Below are 21949 nucleotides of genomic sequence, written 5' to 3'. Positions count from 1 at the left end.
GTGCCCCCACCGGTGCTGACTCCCTCAGTGGAGCCCCAGCATCATGCGGTGGATTTAGTAGAAGCCGGGGAGGATTTCTGCTCCTGGGAACTAGCCGTAGCCGGCATTCTTTTCCCTCTACCCTTACCTCTGGCGAGGAATGAAGAGCCCCGACCTCTTCTGGACTTATGCGACCGAAAGGACTGCATCTGATACTGTGGTGTTTTCTTTTGCTGTGGGGGAACATAAGGCAAAAAGGTAGATTTGCCCGCGGTAGCTGTGGAAACCAGGTCCGCGAGACCTTCCCCAAATAAAACCTCACCCTTGTAAGGCAAAACTTCCATTTGCCTCTTTGAGTCGGCATCACCTGTCCATTGGCGGGTCCACAGGGCTCGCCTAGCAGAAATCGCCATGGCGTTGGCCCTCGAACCTAGCAGCCCAACGTCTCTCTGAGCGTCTCTCATATATAATACTGCGTCCTTAATGTGACCTAGGGTCAATAAAATGGTATCCCTATCTAGGGTATCAATGTCAGCTGACAAGGTATCTGTCCAAGCTGCTACCGCGCTGCAAACCCAAGCCGATGCTATTGCCGGTCTGAGCAAAGCGCCCGTATATAAATTGATTTTAGAGTAGTTTCCTGTCTGCGATCAGCAGGATCCTTAAGGGCTGCCGTGTCTGGAGACGGTAGCGCCGCCACCTTCTTGGATAAGCGCGTTAAAGCCTTGTCCACCCTGGGCGAGGATTCCCACCGTACCCTGTCCCGTGCAGGGAAAGGATACACCATAAGAATTCTTTTGGGAATCTGTAGTTTTTTTTCTGGGGTTTCCCAAGCCTTTTCACATAACGCGTTAAGCTCATGAGATGGGGGAAACGTTACCTCAGGTTTCTTTTCCTTAAACATGTGTACCCTCGTGTCAGGGACAGAGGGGTCATCTGTGATATGCAAAACATCTTTTATTGCAATAATCATATAATGAATACTTTTGGCCACCCTTGGGTGTAACCTTGCTTCATCGTAATCGACACTGGAGTCAGAATCCGTGTCGGTATCAGTGTCTGCTATTTGGGATAGTGGACGTTTTTGAGACCCTGAAGGGCCCTGTGACACCGTCAAAGCCATTGATTGACTCCCTGAAGTATCCCTGGACTCTGCTTTGTCTAATCTCTTATGTAACAAAGTCACATTTGCATTTAACACATTCCACATGTCCAACCAATCAGGTGTTGGCGTTGCCGACGGAGACACCACAATCATCTGCTCCACCTCCTCCTTAGATGAGCCTTCCGCTTCAGACATGCCGACACACGCGTACCAACACCCCCACACACACAGGGATATGTTTATATGGAGACAGATCCCCAATAAGGCCCTTTGGAGAGACAGAGAGAGAGTATGCCAGCACACACCCAGCTCCAACTGACACTGGAATTCAATTCCCAGATAAACCGCTTTTATATATATATATATATATATATATATATATACACTCACTGCGCCAATTAAAAGCGCCCCCCTCTTTTTTGCCCTCTGTAACCGTGTTCAGCAGGGGAGAGTCCGGGGAGCCAGCTTCTCTGCATGTGCTGTGGAGAAAATGGCGCTGGTTAGTCCTGTGGGATCAAGCTCTGCCCCCTCAGCGGCGGGCTTCGGTCCCGCTCAATTTTCTGAACACTGGCGGGGGATTGTATAATCTACTGCCTCTGCAGCCTCTATAACTCTAATAGCCAGTCCTAGAGGTATATTGCTGCCCAGGGCGCCCCCCCTGCTCCCTGCACCCTTCAGTGCCCGCTGTGTGTGTGTGCATGTGGGAGCAATGGCGCGCAGCGTTACCGCTGCGCGTTACCTCAGAGAAGATCTGAAGTCTTCTGCCGCCTTTGATGTCTTCTTTCATTCTTATATTCACCCGGCTTCTATCTTCCGGCCCTGTGAGGAGGACGGCGGCGCGGCTCCGGGACGAACGGCAAGGGTGAGACCTGCGTTCCGACCCTCTGGAGCTAATGGTGTCCAGTAGCCTAAGAAGCAGAGCCTATCATTTAAGTAGGTCTGCTTCTCTCTCCTCAGTCCCACGATGCAGGGAGCCTGTTGCCAGCAGTGCTCCCTGAAAATAAAAAACCTAACAAAATTCTTTTACAGAGAAACTCAGTAGAGCTCCCCTGCAATGCACCCAGTCTCCTCTGGGCACCGGATCCAACTGAGGTCTGGAGGAGGGGCATAGCGGGAGGAGCCAGTGCACACCCATCTAAAGTTCTTTATAGTGCCCATGTCTCCTGCGGAGCCCGTCTATACCCCATGGTCCTTACGGAGTCCCCAGCATCCTCTAGGACGTAAGAGAAATATGTCTTCATCATACTTACTTGTCTTGCGCATATGACAGGAGGTCGTTGACTTTCTCATATTTCTTGTTAGTCTCGTTGACTTTGCTACGTAGGATGGGTGCGTTGGAGACCGCCGGGGCCTTGGAAAGATAGACCTCGCAATCTTGCACTTGTTGATTTTTCTCAGGCTCTACGCGGTGCACATTATTGGCGATATTCTGGACGGACAAAAATATAGGGAAATATCAATCTACTGAGCAGTGGTTTATTGATGATGAGCAATGAATACCCCCATCATCACCTACTAAGGTCAGAGTCCCTTTTGTATCTACAGAATATATATGATGCACTGCCATAGTGTGACATCATTTGCTGTTAATACATATTATATAATCTCATGCTCGTGTGCAGTAAATGCTGGACAATGACAGCAGACTATGTCTGATACTTATACAGTGCTGAAGCTAATGAAGTCAAAGTGGAACCCGTCACCTACAGTGGAGGCAGCCATTTTGTCGGTTGACTAAATGTTCAAGAGACTATCCAGCACTGAGCATATGTTATCCTTCATTCAGACTCTCTATATTCCAATTGTGTTCCCCGGAATCCTTTGGGCCACTTCGGTTCCCCAACCCTCACCTTGAGATCTTTAAGCCTTTCTGAGCTGTCTTGCACGGCACGGTTCTGATCCAGGGGTGGCCGTAGGTGGGAACTGATGGCCTTCTCCTGTCTGTCTAGGTCAGTGATGACTTTGTCCAGCCCAGCGAGGTGCTGGCGTCCCTGGGAATCCTGAGCATTGATGGTAGCTGCGGAGAATGAGTCATTACATGCGGATTAATTCACACTTGCCATTTCTGATGCCGTGTTCCTGTCATCTGCAGGCAGTATGTAGTTAGTAAAAGTAGCACAAGGGTTTGTACCAGCCAATAAATGAATGAATAAATCTCTAGGGTGTTTTAAGTATTAAGCGGTTACGATTGAAGCAGGTTCCTGCTTGAACACTGGTGGTAGCCCTGTGGTGCTGGCTGGGAGGTTGGGAATATGTCCCCACCCCTTAGCGTCTTACATCCAATTTATTTCCCTGGGTCTCCTCTCAGATTGGGAGGACAAATTACAAGCCTCAACTGCATTGCGGTTTGTTATTGGTCCTCCCAATCCTATGCTCTCCTCAGGTGCATTGGTTTACACCGGACATGCAGCTCTATGTGGCATCCCCTAAGTGATACTACAGCCTTAAAATAAGGAGTCCATCTCCAACTCTTAAGTTGATATAAAATTTACTGTCCAAGACAGTGAAAGATCTACTGCTGATATTTCCAGTGCAGTATTCCAGTTATACATTCCCTTTAAGTTACTACATGTCCAACAACATAATACTGATGACAATCTTTTATTTAGATGGGCTCTATCTTTGATCCACAGATTAGTTACAGCCGATACTGCCTGTCATCACAAAGATCATGCACCACAGCCGGCCAATAAAACTCTACAACCGGTTTTAAGTTTCACTCATTTGGAGCAACTGAAACAGTCTGACTGTAATGAAGCGGTAAATACACAATACACATCATCTGGGAAGTGACCGCAAGGGCGAGAGGCTCAATAATGGCGGACACACAAAGAATGAAACATCTATAGTTATATCGTACATTCCAAGGCACATCGGCACGGATTGGATTTCAGGCTGGCCACTGCGATTTAATCTGTGGTGTATCACTAACATCTAGACGATCTGAATGGCTATTTGGTGGCAATAAATTTGCATTGCAATGTGAGTAGCATTGCTAATAGATGGAGTTAGGGGCCGCTAGGTCTGCAATTTAATAATTTCATGAAGTTAATCTACAGAACTATTTAAATGTTAATCCAAGCCCATCTAATTGTAGGGGGCAAGTAGGGGATACTGGGTGCACTGGACAGCTTGTTAGTAATGCTGTTGAAGGACGACTCCTAAAATAGTTGATGCATTTACAAAATCAGACACCTGTCTTCCTCCCCCACCCCCAGACGTAGAGACAGACCTTTCGGGTAGGGGGGGGTTAGTATTCATATTGGCAGACTGGTGGCTGGATGGATCAGGGAGGAGTTTGAGCTGGCTGGGCGGAGTTTTTGCTGTTTGGAGGTGTGGCTTATTTTGCATTTTTAATTGTTGGCCGGTACACAGTCCATGAATGGGTTTTATTACATAATTATTCAGGAATGCTGCCTGATATATTAAATCCTACTTTCTAGTCTAGAGGACGGTGCCTAGCCATTCATGCTGCAATGTAACCTTTTGCAAAATATGCTTGGCATACAGTGTGGATTGTATTACATAAAAGCTGCCAATGCTGAACAGCCCAGAACATCTGTTTCAGGGCAGAATACGTATGATAAGCTTATTTGGCAATTGGGTTGTCACTTTTGGCCAAGACCAAAATCAGTGTAATTTTTGAGGCAGCTGGAAAACCCAGAGAACAAGCATTTCAGGTAACAGGCACTATCCCAGTACTTAGTGCACCGTGCCTGGCTGCTGTCAGTAAGCTGATTAATACAGAGGGAAAATAAAGACGTCCTTACTGTGTAACACCATCCATAAGCTGTGGCTGTTACAAGAAAGCATTCTGGGGCAGATGTATTAACTTGGAGATGGAAAAGGGAGGGATAAACCAGTGATATGTGCAAGGTGATAAAGGCACCAGCCAATCAGCTCCAATATGTAAATTAACAGTTAGGATATGATTGGCTGGTGCCTTTATCACCTTGCACTTATCACTGGTTTATCACTCCCTATACCATCTCCAGGTTAATACATCTGTCCCTCTGTTCTATATCTTACCATAATGAGAAAGCAACCGGTAAGGTCATCTGGACACAACGAAGTGAATCTCTCGCCAGCAGAGCCGGCCCTAACCAATATGATGCCCTAGGCAAGATTTTGGCTGGTGCCCCCTAGCACCGCCACTGGTTCCGCCTCTGACCTTGCACCTCTTTCCCTGCACCATCACCCCTCATCCACAGCAGTCCTTATTTTGGTGTTTGTACCCCCTATATTTTAAATAGGAACAGTTTTCACATTTGGCGCACAGCCCAAAAAGGGGTGTGTTTATGCTGGCAAGGGGCATGGCCACACAATAGTAACCCCAATTCCAATTACGCCACAAAGTACTGCAACTTTATTCACATTTGATCATGCGATAGTGTCCATAATTCATATTACATCCTACAGTAGTATCACTTTACCTTATAAAAGTTACTCCTCACAGTAGAGCCCCTTATTCACATTACATCACACTGAATTGCTCCTTATTCACATTACACCACACCCTATTGCTCTTTATTCACATTAGACGACACAGTAGTGCCCTTTCTATACGCAATGCCACATAGTAGAGCACCTTATACACATAATGCCACACAGTAATGCCCTTACACATATGAGACACATTATTAATGTCCTTATAAACATAATGCGCCTTGCACATTATGACAACCTTTATTAATGCCCTTTTACACATAATGTCCCTTACACATATGCTGCACATTATTAATGCCCTTATACACATAATGACACACAGTGCCCCCTACACATTTGCTGCACATTATTCGTGCCGCTATACACATAATGACACACATACAGCAGTACTGTTGCACATATGCCGCACATTATTAATGCCCATATACACATAATGACACACATAGTGCCCCTTACACATATGTTGCAGATTATTAATGCATTTTTACATGACACACATAATGCTTTTACGCATACAGTATTACGAACACTACTGCACAACCAATCCACTCACATGCACACAGCACTCACACTGCCACTAACACTGTGACCTTTGCCTCTGCTTGGATATAGATGTGTCCTCATAAATCTTGCCACAATGCTAACGACGGGCACATTTTTTTAATGAAAATGCATCTTATTTGCATTGCTATGTGGCTAGGATGCACAAACAGCTTCTTCTGATTAAAATGATATGCAGCATGCCTATATACTGTGTGAGACTGTGGCTGTATCTGCATATGAAATGCTACAAACAGAATATAGGCATGCCGCATATCATTTTAATCAACAGAAGCTGCTGATGCCCCTAGGCATATCAAATGCCCTAGGCAATTGCCTAGTTTGCCTATACCTATGGCCGGCTCTGCTCGCCAGCCTCAAGCAAAGCTTCGAAACATGCTACACCAGCTGCCACCCAATCATTTATCCCCATACATTTCCTTCCCACCCGAGGTTTGGGTCAATTCGAAAATTGGCCAAACTGGCCAGAAATCTCCAGACATGATCTGAATGCGCTTAAACCTGGACCAGCTGCTGCGTTTTAATTTGCTCCACCTCAGAATCAGCCTCCCCTTGAGGACAGGACTGAGAAATGTCTACATCATCGGGTCAGACCACCACTTTACGATAGGGCTGGACCTACCTTTAGACTCTCTATTCAGGTCATCCAGGCGCTGGACCAAAGAATTCTTACAGCCCGCTGCTTTCTGCTTGGTGGCTCGGTACTGGTTGGAGATACTGGAGGAACGAAAAGACACGGGGCAGAGTTAGATACTGGACCAGTATCATGGGCGGGGGACAAGCCACAGGAAGTGCCCTACTTTACTATGTAAATCACACACTTACCTCTCCGCGAGACCCAGAGCCTCTGGGTCGGTTGGGGGGATGGTGAAGCAAACCCCGGGAGCCACCAGTTTCTTTCCACTGCTATCGGTCACCTCCCATTTCTCCCCCCTGTTGGCCTTCAGCGTGTACAGTGCCCCTCGGGTAATCTGATCCTGCAAGACACACATATATGTAACATTATGATATACACAGAATAGTTCATCATAAAAATAGTTATCGCTTCTATGTTGCATGTGGATATTACGGACCATATATGATAGTTCTGCTCTGGGAGAGGAGTCGGCCTGCAATGCAAAAATATTCATTACCTCATCTGTGTAAAAATCACACAGAGCTTCCACTGGGATGGGTTTCAGTGGAGTCTCTCGGCGGAACTTCAGCGGAAGCACCTGGTTACTGCGCTTTTGCAGGGAACGCACAACCTCGTCGTATTTATCCAGAGCCTTGTCCTGGTCCTGAGACAGAGAGGAGAGTTAATTACAGGAGGTCTACAGACATCTAGAGCACCATCTCCAGTTGTGACATGGACACGCCCCCACTGTAAATGGCCACACCCCTTTTAGGAGAAGGCGTGGCCATATCCTAATTGAAAAGGTGTCAGGTTTGGTTTACGGAGTTAATATGGTAAAATAAGGCTGACACACTGGGATGAGTCCAAATTCTGTCTCTATTTAGCCAGGACAGTCCAAATTTCAGGAGACTACCCTGCGGATAAGGACTTTTGTACAAAACAGAACCGTTGGGAGGTGTTTCCTATTAGTTACTATTTTACTCTGGCTCTGACTACCTAACGGACCACAGCGGGCAATCCGGCCACCAAGAAATCCATAAAATATGGGCAGAGCTACTGGATCACTGTTGGCATGATTGGGCCCACGCTAGTGATGGGGTTGATGTATGAAGCAGTGGAAAGATGATTGGTGGCCTTCAGCTAGTCATGTGATCAGCAATCTTATTAAATGGACAATCCCACCTTTGTTCTCTCTTACCTCTAGCTCACGTAGCTGAGCCTCAATCTGGTATTTGTCCTTGAAGTCTGGGTTATACTTGTGCTCCAGATCACCATCCACTTTCTTCAGAAGATCCTGAGTGTCCTTGGCATCTCGGAAAAACTGGATGAGAAAGCAGATTGATGACAATCCATGAGGCCACATGATGCTTTCTCTTATCACTCAGCTCAGGAATGAAGGGACCTCTAGCTGGAGCAGTGGCTCCGTTTCCCAATAGAGCAGCATTCACCAGCTAATAGTATGCATCTCAATACAATGTACTACGTATCTGACAACCAGGGGAGGTACAAAACACATCCCTGGGACCCCACTCGGGGGTTGCACAAGGCCATTATGGAACCTAAAGTCCCACTACAGTCCGAGAGCCACATGCTGTTTACCACCGTCATAGAGATACTGGGATTTATCACTAGCGGTAACAGATTCTGAGGAGTCTTTATAAAAAATGGTCAATAACTACAGCGGTCAATGGGGGTCATTCCGAGTTGATCACTCGCTGCCGTTTTTCGCAGCGCAGTGAACAGGTTACTAGTGCGCATGCGTATGCACCGCAATGCGCAGGCGCGTCGTACGGGTACAAAGCGGATCATTGCTGGGCGATGCATTTAACGAAGAATCCATTCGCATAGCCGATCACAAGGAGATTGACAGGAAGAGGGCGTTTATGGGAGGTAACTGACCGTTTTCAGGGAGTGTTTGGAAAAACGCAGGCGTGTTCAAGCGTTTGCAGGGCGGGTGTCTGACGTCAATTCCGGGACCAAAAAGACTGAAGTGATCGCAAGGGCTGAGTAAGTCCAGAGCTACTCAGAAACTGCAAAAAACGTTCTTGTCCCACTCGGCTGCACACGCGTTCACACACTTGCAAAGCGAAAATACACTCCCCCGTGGGCGGCGACTATACGTTTGCACGGCTGCTAAAAGTAGCTAGCGAGCGATCAACTCGGAATGACCCCCAATGACCTGACTAGTCTCAATTCTCCCAGTATGGATGCACAACATTAATACAGGTTGAGTATCCCTTATCCAAAATGCTTGGCACCAGAGGTATTTTGGATATGGGATTTTTCCGTATTTTGGAATAATTTCATACCATAATCAGATAACATGGTGATGGGACCCAAATTTAAGCACAGAATGCATTGATGTTACATATACACCTTATACACACAGCCTGAAGGTCATTTTAGCCAATATTTTTTCTAACTTTGTGCATTAAACAAAGTGTGTCTACATTCACACAATTAATTTATGTTTCATATACACCTTATACACACAGCCTGAAGGTCATTTAATACAATATTTTTAATAACGTTTAGTATTAAACAAAGTCTGTGTACATTGAGCCATCATAAACAAAGGTTTCACTATCTCACTCTCACTCAAAAAAGTCCGTATTTCGGAATATTCCGTATTTCGGAATATTTGGATATGGGATACTCAACCTGTATTTAGGAAAAATGAAAGCATTTAATTGGTTACTATTGGCTTTAGAATATATTTAGCACAGTTATGTAGATGTGCGCCAGTTTATATTACATTGTCCATATATTGTATATTCAGTCATGGGAGATTATTTGTTGCAGCCAGTAGTAACACCGGATACAAAAGCTGTGTGTTATTGTCATGCAGACCGTCTGGATTCTCTAAACCAGCGTCTCTCTCACCTGGTGATAGTCCTCCATGTACTTCAGGTGGCTTTCCTCACAGATCAGGAGGTTGAGGTACTCTTTCCAGTCAGCATGTACAGCATCCATGTGAGCCTGAGGAAGGACAGATAAGAAGAGGTGTAGCTGCAGGAATATATGCCATGTGTTCAATGAAAAACTCACATAATAATAATAATTATGGAACCAATAAGACTAAAACTAGCCAATGACTTTGCCATTGGCTGCTTAGATGAATTGACAGTCTCTGGCCGCTTAGTCAGACTGCCAGATCTCTGGCTGCTTTGCCGGACTGCCAAATCTCTGTCAGATTTGTCAGCACAGGAGAGTGCACAATGGCCTGGCACTTGCAAGGTACTGCTGGTGTGGTTGGACCATGGCAACAGATAGTCATACAAGGTCATGGTTCAACTCTTCAACATTCTTCAGTTCATAGATGCTGCGGTCTGTCGCCAATTACAACTAAAACCGCCAAGGTGGCCAATAAAGGCACAGCCTACAATATGGGCACCATGATTTCAGGGTCTCAGGTTGACTTTTGTTCTTAAATTACCAGCATTTGTCACAACCTCCATGTTGTCATACATGTAAGACAAGGAGTCCATTTTGTAAGATGTGTGAGATATATTTAATTGAAACATAATACTTGTTTAGATTTTAGGACCACAACTTTAAGGAGAACCAGATTATGTTCAAGTAAGCACATTTTTGTTTTGTTCTACATAGTGCCTTATCATCTGGGACCAATGAACCTCGCTGTTTCTACATAACAGTCATTGGTGTGCTCCATTGTGACAAGTGAAGACTGGCAGGGGACTGAAATGTCTGGAGACCGAAACATCTATTGACAAGAGCTGTGAAGAGAATGCTTGTGGACAGCTGCAGGAACCGCATTCTATTCTAGTCCTCCAGAGATGGCGTCTGCAGTCCTCCATCTTGTCAGGTTTCAAAACAACCAGAAATAACTATAAGGCACAATAGTGGGAGGGTGGCAACTAATGACTGAATATTCTCCCTCCCGCATGACTACGGGTCTGTGGAATAATTTACCTCTATAGGGATCTTTGCTGGGTGTCCTTCAGCCAGCAGTTTATCCCCCTCCTCCTGCAGTTTATTGACCTCATGTTCCTTAGCTTCCAGACTCCTTTGGATAAAGTTCTGTTAGAAAAACAGAGAGCATTAAAGGGGTTCTCCACACAAATAGCCTTTCCTTTATTAGTTGGAGGTGCAGCCATCTTCTCACCATGCTAATAGACCAAACAAAAAGCCAGGTGTGATCCAGCCGCTCAACCGGAAAGCTGAACGGCTGGATCTTATCCAAGTCAGGTGCTGATTGACCGGTACTTTATGTCTCTCCACTTTATCTCTCTCCAAGCTTTGATAAATCTCCCCTAATATCTGAAGTGCCATTACAAAGGGGTGATTTACCTCATACTGCCTACGACGACTGATATAGTCAGTGTTGCGATCGCTCCAGTCGTACTCCATGCGTTCCTTCTCTTGCTGGTCCAGCCAATAGAGCTCGTTGGTGCAGCGCTGCATGTAATCCTGCAGGGTGTTCAAGTCCCTCTGACGCTTCTGGGACGCACTCTACGGAAGACAAAAGGGAAGAGTCAGGTCACTCATGACAAGGAAAGACGGGATGACGATAGAGAGAGCAACACTGAAGGGAGAGAACAAGGGGAACCAAGAGGCTAAACTGACAACACAGTGGTTGCTGCTAGTTACTGCATGCTGGGGCTGTATTAATGTGGGCACAAGCTGGAGGTCCTTACCGAAAGCTTCTGGTATTTAACTTGCATTCCGCTGATGTACTCCTGCAGAGGAAGAGAAGCGGCGCATGAGAACATGGTAAGGGTAGCAGGCACCACTCCTGTTGTCCTCTCTGGGTGACACTCACCTTGTCACTGTCCTTGTTCACATGATCTCCAATCACCTTGACCTCATTGTGGAACATGTTGTGATCCATGATCTGGTTCTCTACGTTGGGTAGATCCGTGGCAAAGCCTGCGCTATTCAGCGTGTCCTGCATAACGTATGTCATCATATATAAGTGTTCTGATTGTACATCCCCCGCCTACTGTACATCTTCTACCCTGTCCTCACATTCACTAATATAGTCTATGTTACATCTTGTAATGGGTGTAGTATGTTATGCTGGCGCTTGGAATCCCGGCGCCGGGATCCCGACCACTGGCATGCAGGCAGAGGGGTGAGCGCAAAAGAGCCCCTTGCGGGCTCGCTGCGGGCGCGGTGGCGCACGTATTCTCCCTCCAGGGGTGTCGTGGACACCCCAGGATTGAGAATAGTTATCAGTATACCATGCGGGCGGTCGGGATTCCGGCATTGGTATGGTGAGCGCCGGGATCCCGACAGCCAGCATATCAGATGCCTCCCTTTGTAATGTGTACTGAGATTAGCCTGTATAAGGGAATGTGCATACTGTATTGTCACCTCAGAGTCACACCTAGTGGAGTGCACTACTGCGCAGACTCCAAGTTCCTGCTCCTCCAGGGAAGCTCCATTCCCTGTACCAAGATGGCTACCGAGGTTACTACTGAGCATGTACGTGCTGCTCTGGAATTCCCTACCTCTCCCCCTCAGACTCTCCACCTCTCTACAAAACTTCAAACGGGCTCTTAAGACCCACTTCTTCACCAAACCCTGCCAAATCTCATCCTAACCCTCTGTTCCACGTTCTCTATGTACCCCATCTGTATCACCCCTGTCTACCTACCCCTCCCCTTTAGAATGTAAGCTCTCACGAGCAGGGCCCTCTTCCCTCATGTGCTTATTCTTTGTCTTACTTTAATAATCTTCAACTGTACCACATCCAGCAGTCTTCTGCCACCTGATACTTATTCCAGTGTCATCTGCTGATGTAACTATGTTTATTTACCCTGTACTTGTCCTATATTGTCATCAACTGTAAGTTGCTATTTTCCTGTTTGATTATTTATGTACTGTGCAATTGGGCGCTGTGGAACCCTTGTGGCGCCATATAAATAATGGATAATAATAATAATAATAATAATAAATTAATAATAATAATGTGCCCAGCCATCTTGGGACTCTGTGTGCCATAGTAGGAGACAGTAGTCTTCCACTTAGCTCCAGTGAGACCTGCAATATATCCGCTGCTCCAGCATTCGGCATCTTTACCCGGTACCTACATACACTCACTGGCTGGTGAGCTATATGACACCCTGCTCCCCTCAAGCTCTGTTCCATTTACCAGTGTATAACAGTGAGTACGACTGTACCTACTTTATCTTCTTCAATAAAACATATTCGTAATACGTCCTGGGGTTCAGACCTATGGTACACCTTATAGTGTCTCCTGAAACTCACTCCTGCTACATAGTCCATTGTAACTGGGTAACGTCTGCTAAGATTCACTCCTCTACTTCCACCTATTGTACATCCTGTAACGTTCCCTGTCTTCCTACCACAGTGTAACTAATAATGCACATTATATACCATCTTATCATCGATGACTTTGTTCCAGTTGACTTTCGGGGCATCCAGTGTAGGAATCTTCTGATTGTAAATCTGGTTGTGCTTCGCTCTTTGGTTTATTATACGCTCCTTCAGCTGCCGGATGCTGTAGACAAAGAAACCTGAGCGTCACAAGGGGGCAGTATAGCGCTTTGTGTGTCACCATTAATCAGCAGTATCAGAATATATAAGTCAAGAAAGTTATGACTTCTATATAGCTGGAAAAACGTTTTTAAAGAAGAGTAACCCAGCGCAAGCTGATAATATTTTGATATCTGCAGCCTCTAAAAGTGGGTGTGCTCGTCCCACTAAAAAGCAAAAAGAACCTGAAAAGTTCCTTTTCCCAACAAGTGGGAAAAAGAGTTGAGGCGCTGATATGAAAATATAATGAATAAACAAACCATATAACAGTATATAATTAATGATTTATTAAAACTAAAAAAATGTTTGTATATAGAGTACCGGCCGGTATGTACATTCAGATTAATACAATCCTTAAAACAGAACAATTTAAAACAAGTGCATTCCTGTGTCTAAATGGCTACACTCAGAAATAATTTGTAGTAAACATGTATCAAGATGCTCATACAAAATATATATATATATATATATGTTTAGAATCACACTTCCCATCCGCTGGTGGCAGTTCCTTTATGTTCGGACGTATCTGGAAGTCCATAAGGTAATCTTTAGTGCAAAGTTGGTTAATGTGAGACTCAGGGTGGACTGTTAATATACTCCGTGACTTGCACTGTGGAGCAGTCTTTTAGTAGTAATAACCCAGAATGGGCACACTATATGCAGTCTTTATGTCACTGTATGGCAAGAGGGGCACACTGATCTTTCGTGCAAATGCTTGTTAGCTGGGTGATGGGGGAACTGGACGGCAAGGATTTTTATTATTAGCAAGAGGTGTATGATCACATGCTCACCTCATCCTCCACATTGGTCAAACAGCTGCTTCTGACTTCGGCTGTCAGCGTTATTGCAAACGCTCGTCCTTCCCACCTCTATGACACAAGCTTCTCCCTCTGCGTCGTGGCGCTAGGCGCTGGGCTGCACCCGGGCTAGCCGGCAGTTGTTATTTTTCGTGCCGCCCGCCTCCGCACCAGGTTACCACCGCTGCTGGGACACTCGTCTCACCTGCAGCTGTCTCCTCGTCGGTAACCTTTTTGCCTGCAGTGTCAGGCTCCACACTGCCGTTTGGCAGTAATTATTCTCCAACTCGCTCCTCCTCATGTATCATCAGTTGTAGAGCAAATGACCAGTAAATGGAAATACCGGTTTGGGGTACACTCAACAGAATGTTTACGCGTTTCTCTGCCTTAGATACAATCGGCAGCTTCTTCAGAACAGAAGCTGAAGAAGCTGCCGATTGTATCTAAGGCAGAGAAACGCGTAAACATTCTGTTGAGTGTACCCCAAACCGGTATTTCCATTTACTGGTCATTTGCTCTACAACTGATGATACATGAGGAGGAGCGAGTTGGAGAATAATTACTGCCAAACGGCAGTGTGGAGCCTGACACTGCAGGCAAAAAGGTTACCGACGAGGAGACAGCTGCAGGTGAGACGAGTGTCCCAGCAGCGGTGGTAACCTGGTGCGGAGGCGGGCGGCACGAAAAATAACAACTGCCGGCTAGCCCGGGTGCAGCCCAGCGCCTAGCGCCACGACGCAGAGGGAGAAGCTTGTGTCATAGAGGTGGGAAGGACGAGCGTTTGCAATAACGCTGACAGCCGAAGTCAGAAGCAGCTGTTTGACCAATGTGGAGGATGAGGTGAGCATGTGATCATACACCTCTTGCTAAATAATAAAAATCCTTGCCGTCCAGTTCCCCCATCACTCAGCTAACAAGCATCTGCACGAAAGATCAGTGTGCCCCTCCTGCCATACAGTGACATAAAGACTGCATATAGTGTGCCCATTCTGGGTTATTACTACTAAAAGACTGCTCCACAGTGCAAGTCACGGAGTATATTAACAGTCCACCCTGAGTCTCACATTAACCAACTTTGCACTAAAGATTACCTTATGGACTTCCAGATACGTCCGCACATAAAGGAACTGCCACCAGCGGATGGGAAGTGTGATTCTAAACACATATATATATATATATATATATATATATATATATATATATATATATATATATATATATTTTGTATGAGCATCTTGATACATGTTTACTACAAATTATTTTTGAGTGTAGCCATTTAGACACAGGAATGCACTTGTTTTAAATTGTTCTGTTTTAAGGATTGTATTAATCTGAATGTACATACCGGCCGGTACTCTATATACAAACATTTTTTTAGTTTTAATAAATCATTAATTATATACTGTTATATGGTTTGTTTATTCATTATATTTTCATATCAGCGCCTCAACTCTTTTTCCCACTTGTTGGGAAAAGGAACTTTTCAGGTTCAATATAGCTGTTTGTATCATTGCCATACTATGAAGGTAACAGGATATACAGTATAATATACAAGTGATGTGAGTACTACTATAAGTCACGGTTAGATATATTGTTATTGTGGTCACACTTTTGACACCAATAGCCATGTATAACAATATAGATCTCCTTCATTCCACACAGTGACATAGACCATATTCACTATATTTGATCACTACTAACAGCTTCTCTTCCTTCCTCCATGAAATTTCCCTTAGATAATAATGACAGTGCCTGATGGCAACCAACCCCACCACCACCACCAACAGCACCACCACCACTGAACCATTTAAGGTGGGTGAACACTAGCCGATATGTCGCTCAATCCCACAGATCAAGTTGACATATATCGGGTACATCATCTAGTGTGTACCCATGATATGCACGCTCCTGCAGGTCGCTAGCGACATCCTCCGTCGGCCCTCTAGCAGGGCTGACGGGATATCGGTGGCGATTACATTCTGCAGAATGCACGTCAGACCCGGCGACGGCAAGTGTGTATGCACTTTCCGCATGCTGGGTTCCGGCGTCGATGTCGGACTGGGTACACATCGCTAAGTGTGTACCCAGTTTTACACTATAAGCAGTGGCTCGGGTATTATTTATTATCCAGGTCCAGGCTTGTTGTAGGTTCCAGCGGGGTCCGGGTCCTGCAGCCTCTCTCCCTAGCCCAGCACACGCTGCTGAGTGCAGCAGAGGGGAGGGGGTTTAGCGGTCGCACTGATATTTGTGGGATATTCCCCCGAAAAACACCCCCAACTATTAAGTATATGCAGTGTCAGACTGGGGCATAAAGGGCCCACCGGGGGGATACATTTTAAGGGGCCCATGTTTAGGGGTGTGGCTAAATGTCAGAGTCTTGGCTAACCATTAAAGAGTGCATGGCATACTTACCTACTCTCCCGGAAGCTGCGGGAAGCTCCCGTTTTTTGGGGTAGCCCCCCGCACCCCCGGAAGAGTGGGCAGGTCTCCCGCATCCTGCTCGCACCCTAGTGATGCGAGCAGGATGGAGAGAAAATCTCCCGTATTCGCGGGTCCGTCGGGTGGAGAAGGGGTTAAAATGACGCAAATTGCGTCATTTTAGCCCCGCCCCCTTCACGCGGACCCGCGAATCGCGGCATTTCCCGATGCAGGGCGGGGCTTAGCGATGTCACAGTCCTGCCCCGCCCCCCCGAATACTCCTGCAGCGACTTCTCTCCGGGCTTCTCCCGGAGAGGAGAAATAGAATGTAGGCAAGTATGGTGCATGGACTGCTAGTGCATGCATCATAATGTACCAGATTAACAACAGAAATGCACTGTAGAGAATACACCATACTCCTGTGTAATATAAGGTAGTATATGTATAATCTATAATTCAAATGCACAGTCTGGAACCTGATTCCTTAGAGGAGGTCGTCCCCCCAAACCCCCAGGTCATGGGGCCCATCGGTGGTTTCCCCTGTGGGCCAGTCCAACCATGAGTATATGCCTCTGTCCCTCCAGAAGCAGTCCCCACAGGCTTCTACGAAGGCTGCTAGGCTGTCTGATTTACCAAGTTCCAGAATGCTTTGCCCCCGCCCGCTAACACGGTCTTCAGATGCCATTACCCATTGTAGCCTATAGGCTACACTTTGCAGAAATTACCAGGTCAGGGTTCCGTAAGAAGTTCCGGCACCAATGGCCACTTGGGCATGCGTGGTTAGCATCCCGCACAGCGCAGGAGCACTGCGGGGTCCCAACAGAGAAGTTAAGTGATCACCAATGCAATCAATTCACATATAACACATCGCAGAGACGGTCTCCATCGCAAAATGGAAATAAGAAATTATAATTATCGGGATAACTAATAAACGAAAAATGCATTTAACCGAAACATATGTTGAAACTAAAATGTAATCACAAACATTTTAATTTTAACATATGTAATCAGCCAGCGGCCTAGATCACTAGGCATTTATTAAATCCATGCAGGTTTGCAGTGGGAGTTGCATTATCCCATACACTATACACCGGCCAGGGAACAAGCCTCAAGTATGACTTGATTTACATAATGGTTCCTATAGCAAACGCTAATAACATCGATCATGCACCATAATGTAAACGTCTAGTAATCTGCATGCGGCAGATGAAACAAGTTTAGCACTCGGAGACCCACTGACCACCACGGAATGTGACTGACGCCAGTTCTGGTGACCACCTGCTGGAGATCAAGTAACAGTCTATTTCTGTAACACAGATTAGTTAAAAAGCTCATCTTTAAGCCTCATAAATATAAACCATGATGGTAACAAGGAGAAGGCCAGGCTTCATTACAACCCAGAGACTGCATTCAGTTGGCAGGGAGGTGGTTTAGCAAGTTCATGATTGATAAACTTAGCATGAAATATTAGAATGATCTAAATAGTAGACCTGAGATAAGGTCTATTCATGAAGCAGTGAAAAGAGTGGAGAAGTGAGCCAGTGGAGAAGTTGCCCATGGCAACCAATCAGCTGCTCCGTACAATTGTATAGTATGCAAATTTCAAACGTTACTTCAATGCTGATTGGTTGCCATGGGCAACTTGTCCACTTGCTCACTTCTCCACACTTTTCACTGCTTCATGAATAGACCCCAAAATGTGATTTTATGAAAAGATTTTATAAAGCAGCAGGAGGAAGCAAGTTGAGCTGTCCTGCTGTACCGGCCTCTGTCACGTATGCCTGTGAGCCAGAGAACAGGAGAAAAAAAAGCTCTCTTAGATCCTCCTACATCAACGGCTCTTTCCACCTAGTACCGTACTCATGCCAAAAGCTCTGTGACATCATCACACGAACACAGGGGAAGGAAATATTCATCAATACGATGCTGCGTGATCGGTGAGTATATCATTTCTCCCAAGAGAACCGTGCTCTGCAGAGGATCAGGACCAGATTTACAATGGGGAGGATGGAGCAACAGCTCCAGGCATACACATCAAAATAGGCAGCATGATGACGAGCAGTTGCCTAGAAGGCCACACAGTCGGCCATAAACCATAAATATGATGCAATTTATCTATTTTTATATATTTAGGGCGACATGGGTGCAGATAGTGTAGGGGTGTACACTCCCACCTGCCACTGGCCACACCCACATATCACTGGTCACACCCATATAACATTGGTCACATCTCCACTTCTTACAATAGGCCCTTCACCATTTTCAGCTCCATGCCCATGCGGCCTTTAATCCAGCCCAATTGAGGATGAGTGGGACTTTGCTGTCATGGGACATATCTGAAGGCCAAGTCCCTCAGCAGTGAAGGGGTTAAACTTGACATGTCGCATAAACACAGTGGGGGGGGGGGGGGGGGGGCATTTAGTGGGCTGAGGCAATATTCATCAGAATCCACTCCATCAATACACTAGGATCCAGGGACATCACTTTAAGTCTTTCCTAGTGAATATCTGAAAATGTAATCTCAATTTCAGTGGCTGCGTAAACTATGTGTTGGTGCCCAGCAGGCTTGTAGTTCCTCCTGATTGGTGTATTTTTACCAGAATATATTATAGTGGTAAATTGGTAAATAAATAGACCCAGCAGCCGCTCTGCTCCTCCTGTCCCTGACCCCTCCCGTCCTCTTATACTTACTCCCCTTCCCCAGTTACTGGTTCACTTCTCTACCAGTTCATGTTGCACCTAATATGCACAATGCTAGCAGTTGGAACTAGGTGTGGAAACTTTGGTCTACAGATGAAATAATACAGCTGGTCGCTGCATGACCAAGGGTCTCTATTGCGCATGCAAAGACTGGGATTCTTATGCATCCACAATTGTTCATGATTGCTCTTCCGCCAAATAGTTTTGATGCGATAATTAGTTACCTTACCATCACATTGATTCAATGTCAGAAGCCTGTCCGCCATTCCATGACAGGTTTTCAATGCACATTCCTATCTCAGACAGGCCAAAACACTGCGAGTGCAGTCACCTGAGTTAGTATGGCATCACAGGCCCCACCCTGCGTATTAAACCACTAATCCACAATGCATTTTCTACATAGCAAGTCTACAAATCTGTCACTCCAACTCTGCCTGCTTAGTCATAGAAGCCCCTCCCCCCTCCCCTTATCATGTGACCTGCTGCAGAGGCGTGGCAGAAAGCACAGTGGACATTTACTGATACAAATAATTCTGTTATTTAGTGTATATTATTCAGCTACATAATACACAGCCTTTATATATTATCACATCAGTAATGTTTCTACAACGTATGTTAATAAAACACGGAATCACTCACTCTTCTTGGATCATGTCACCCTGTGGATGACTGAGTTGGCGCGCCAGAAGCGCGTCAGTCTCCAGAACAGATATCAGCCTCTCAGAGTCCATCATGGTTTGGGCCGTATTGTCCTTGTACATTACAGGCTGGGAGGAGACAATCTTATCCACATCCTAGGTGAGAGAATGTGACACATCCGTGTAAATAACACATATGGACCTTTTATCTCATAAGCACACAAAGGGGAAATTCATTTCAAAACATCTAGAGACATTTATTTACAAAATGTCAGATACAAACTTATATGTTAATTACATATTAGTTTATTATTAATTTTCAATTTCATTATTTTAATTCCTTGCAATTTCCACCAATTTTATCATTTATGTTATATACTGTAATGCTGCATTCATTTACATTTAGGGGGGAATCTATCCACGACGGTCGATTCAATCAGCGGGGATTACCCCGTGCGTTAAGGACTTTCCTTCCTTCAGAAGCTGCGCAGAAAGGTCTGCGATCAAAGACGGCCTCTGGGGTTAAACCCGTCGAGTCTGCATTTTACGTGAAATCAAAGGGTTAGAGCATGGGTATTCAACCTGCGGCCCTCCAGCTGCTGTGGAACTACACATCCCAGCATGCCCTGCCTCAGTTTTAGCATACCTTAATAGCAAAACTGTGGCAGGGCATGTTGGGATGTGTAGTTTCACAGCAGCTGGAGGGCCACAGATTGAAGACCCATGTGTTAGAGCATATGACTCAGGGTTTTCCATGGGGGTAAAAGCCAGTTTTATTGAATAGCTCCAGGCATGAAACCCAGAGCTATTCCCAGATTGGCAGACCCCCCACAGAATATTGCATGTGCTCTCAAGAGTGTCTTGCAATCTCAAGTGATGCCATGCCAGAATTAGATATGGTGGGCGTAACACAATGTGACAACGCATTTCGCCTCATCATGCTACAGTGGCCAATTCTGACGGCGCTAATTGTATCATGTGTCACAGTGGGAGGAGCATGATGTAATGAAACCCATCACTAAGTCTCACCTAACCTGACATCATAAAACTCTGTCTCATTCCCCAGAGTGGAGTTCATAAAGGGAGATACATATGAGATAATTTAGATAATAAATTTTCTCTATCGTCCTAGTGGATGCTGGGGTTCCTGAAAGGACCATGGGGAATAGCGGCTCCGCAGGAGACAGGGCACAAAAAGTAAAGCTTTAGGATCAGGTGGTGTGCACTGGCTCCTCCCCCTATGACCCTCCTCCAAGCCAGTTAGATTTTTGTGCCCGGCCGAGAAGGGTGCAATCTAGGTGGCTCTCCTAAAGAGCTGCTTAGAAAAGTTTAGCTTAGGTTTTTTATTTTACAGTGAGTCCTGCTGGCAACAGGATCACTGCAACGAGGGACTTAGGGGAGAAGAAGTGAACTCACCTGCGTGCAGGATGGATTGGCTTCTTGGCTACTGGACATCAGCTCCAGAGGGACGATCACAGGTACAGCCTGGATGGTCACCGGAGCCTTGCCGCCGGCCCCCTTGCAGATGCTGAAGTAAGAAGAGGTCCAGAATCGGCGGCAGAAGACTCCTCAGTCTTCTAAAGGTAGCGCACAGCACTGCAGCTGTGCGCCATTTTCCTCTCAGCACACTTCACACGGCAGTCACTGAGGGTGCAGGGCGCTGGGAGGGGGGCGCCCTGGGAGGCAAATGAAAACCTATTTTGGCTAAAAATACCTCACATATAGCCTCCGGAGGCTATATGGAGATATTTAACCCCTGCCAGAATCCGTTAAAAGCGGGAGACGAGGCCGCCAAAAAAGGGGCGGGGCCTATCTCCTCAGCACACAGCGCCATTTTCCCTCACAGAAAGGCTGGAGGGAAGGCTCCCAGGCTCTCCCCTGCACTGCACTACAGAAACAGGGTTAAAACAGAGAGGGGGGACACTAATTTGGCGTTAGAAATATATAAAACAGATGCTATAAGGGAAAACACTTATATAAGGTTGTCCCTATATAATTATAGCGTTTTTGGTGTGTGCTGGCAAACTCTCCCTCTGTCTCTCCAAAGGGCTAGTGGGTCCTGTCCTCTATCAGAGCATTCCCTGTGTGTGTGCTGTGTGTCGGTACGTGTGTGTCGACATGTATGAGGACGATGTTGGTGAGGAGGCGGAGCAATTGCCTGTAATGG

The 21949-nt window shown here is 46.0% G+C and overlaps 1 protein-coding gene across 2 annotated transcripts in view; it reads right to left on the bottom strand.

Moving 5' to 3' along the window:
- Nucleotides 1-21949, bottom strand: part of PPL (periplakin) — a 119929-nt gene that overhangs the window by 11511 nt on the left and 86469 nt on the right. Inside the window, exons 3-15 of one of the 2 annotated variants that reach the window (XM_063935028.1) lie at nucleotides 19784-19938; nucleotides 13071-13194; nucleotides 11491-11616; nucleotides 11366-11407; nucleotides 11019-11180; nucleotides 10641-10748; nucleotides 9591-9686; nucleotides 7906-8028; nucleotides 7225-7371; nucleotides 6917-7068; nucleotides 6714-6808; nucleotides 2935-3101; nucleotides 2335-2513 (exon numbers count right to left, since the gene is read on the bottom strand). In XM_063935028.1, coding sequence (XP_063791098.1) covers nucleotides 2335-2513; nucleotides 2935-3101; nucleotides 6714-6808; nucleotides 6917-7068; nucleotides 7225-7371; nucleotides 7906-8028; nucleotides 9591-9686; nucleotides 10641-10748; nucleotides 11019-11180; nucleotides 11366-11407; nucleotides 11491-11616; nucleotides 13071-13194; nucleotides 19784-19938 — 1676 coding nt within the window. Of the gene's footprint in view, nucleotides 1-2334; nucleotides 2514-2934; nucleotides 3102-6713; nucleotides 6809-6916; nucleotides 7069-7224; nucleotides 7372-7905; nucleotides 8029-9590; nucleotides 9687-10640; nucleotides 10749-11018; nucleotides 11181-11365; nucleotides 11408-11490; nucleotides 11617-13070; nucleotides 13195-19373; nucleotides 19505-19783; nucleotides 19939-21949 lie in introns of those variants that run through there. The other variant, XM_063935029.1, reaches the window with a different exon arrangement.

This window comes from Pseudophryne corroboree, chromosome 7 (genome assembly GCF_028390025.1).
Source record: "Pseudophryne corroboree isolate aPseCor3 chromosome 7, aPseCor3.hap2, whole genome shotgun sequence".
NCBI classification, from domain to species: domain Eukaryota; kingdom Metazoa; phylum Chordata; class Amphibia; order Anura; family Myobatrachidae; genus Pseudophryne; species Pseudophryne corroboree.
This window is presented reverse-complemented; position numbering and strand designations above follow the sequence as displayed.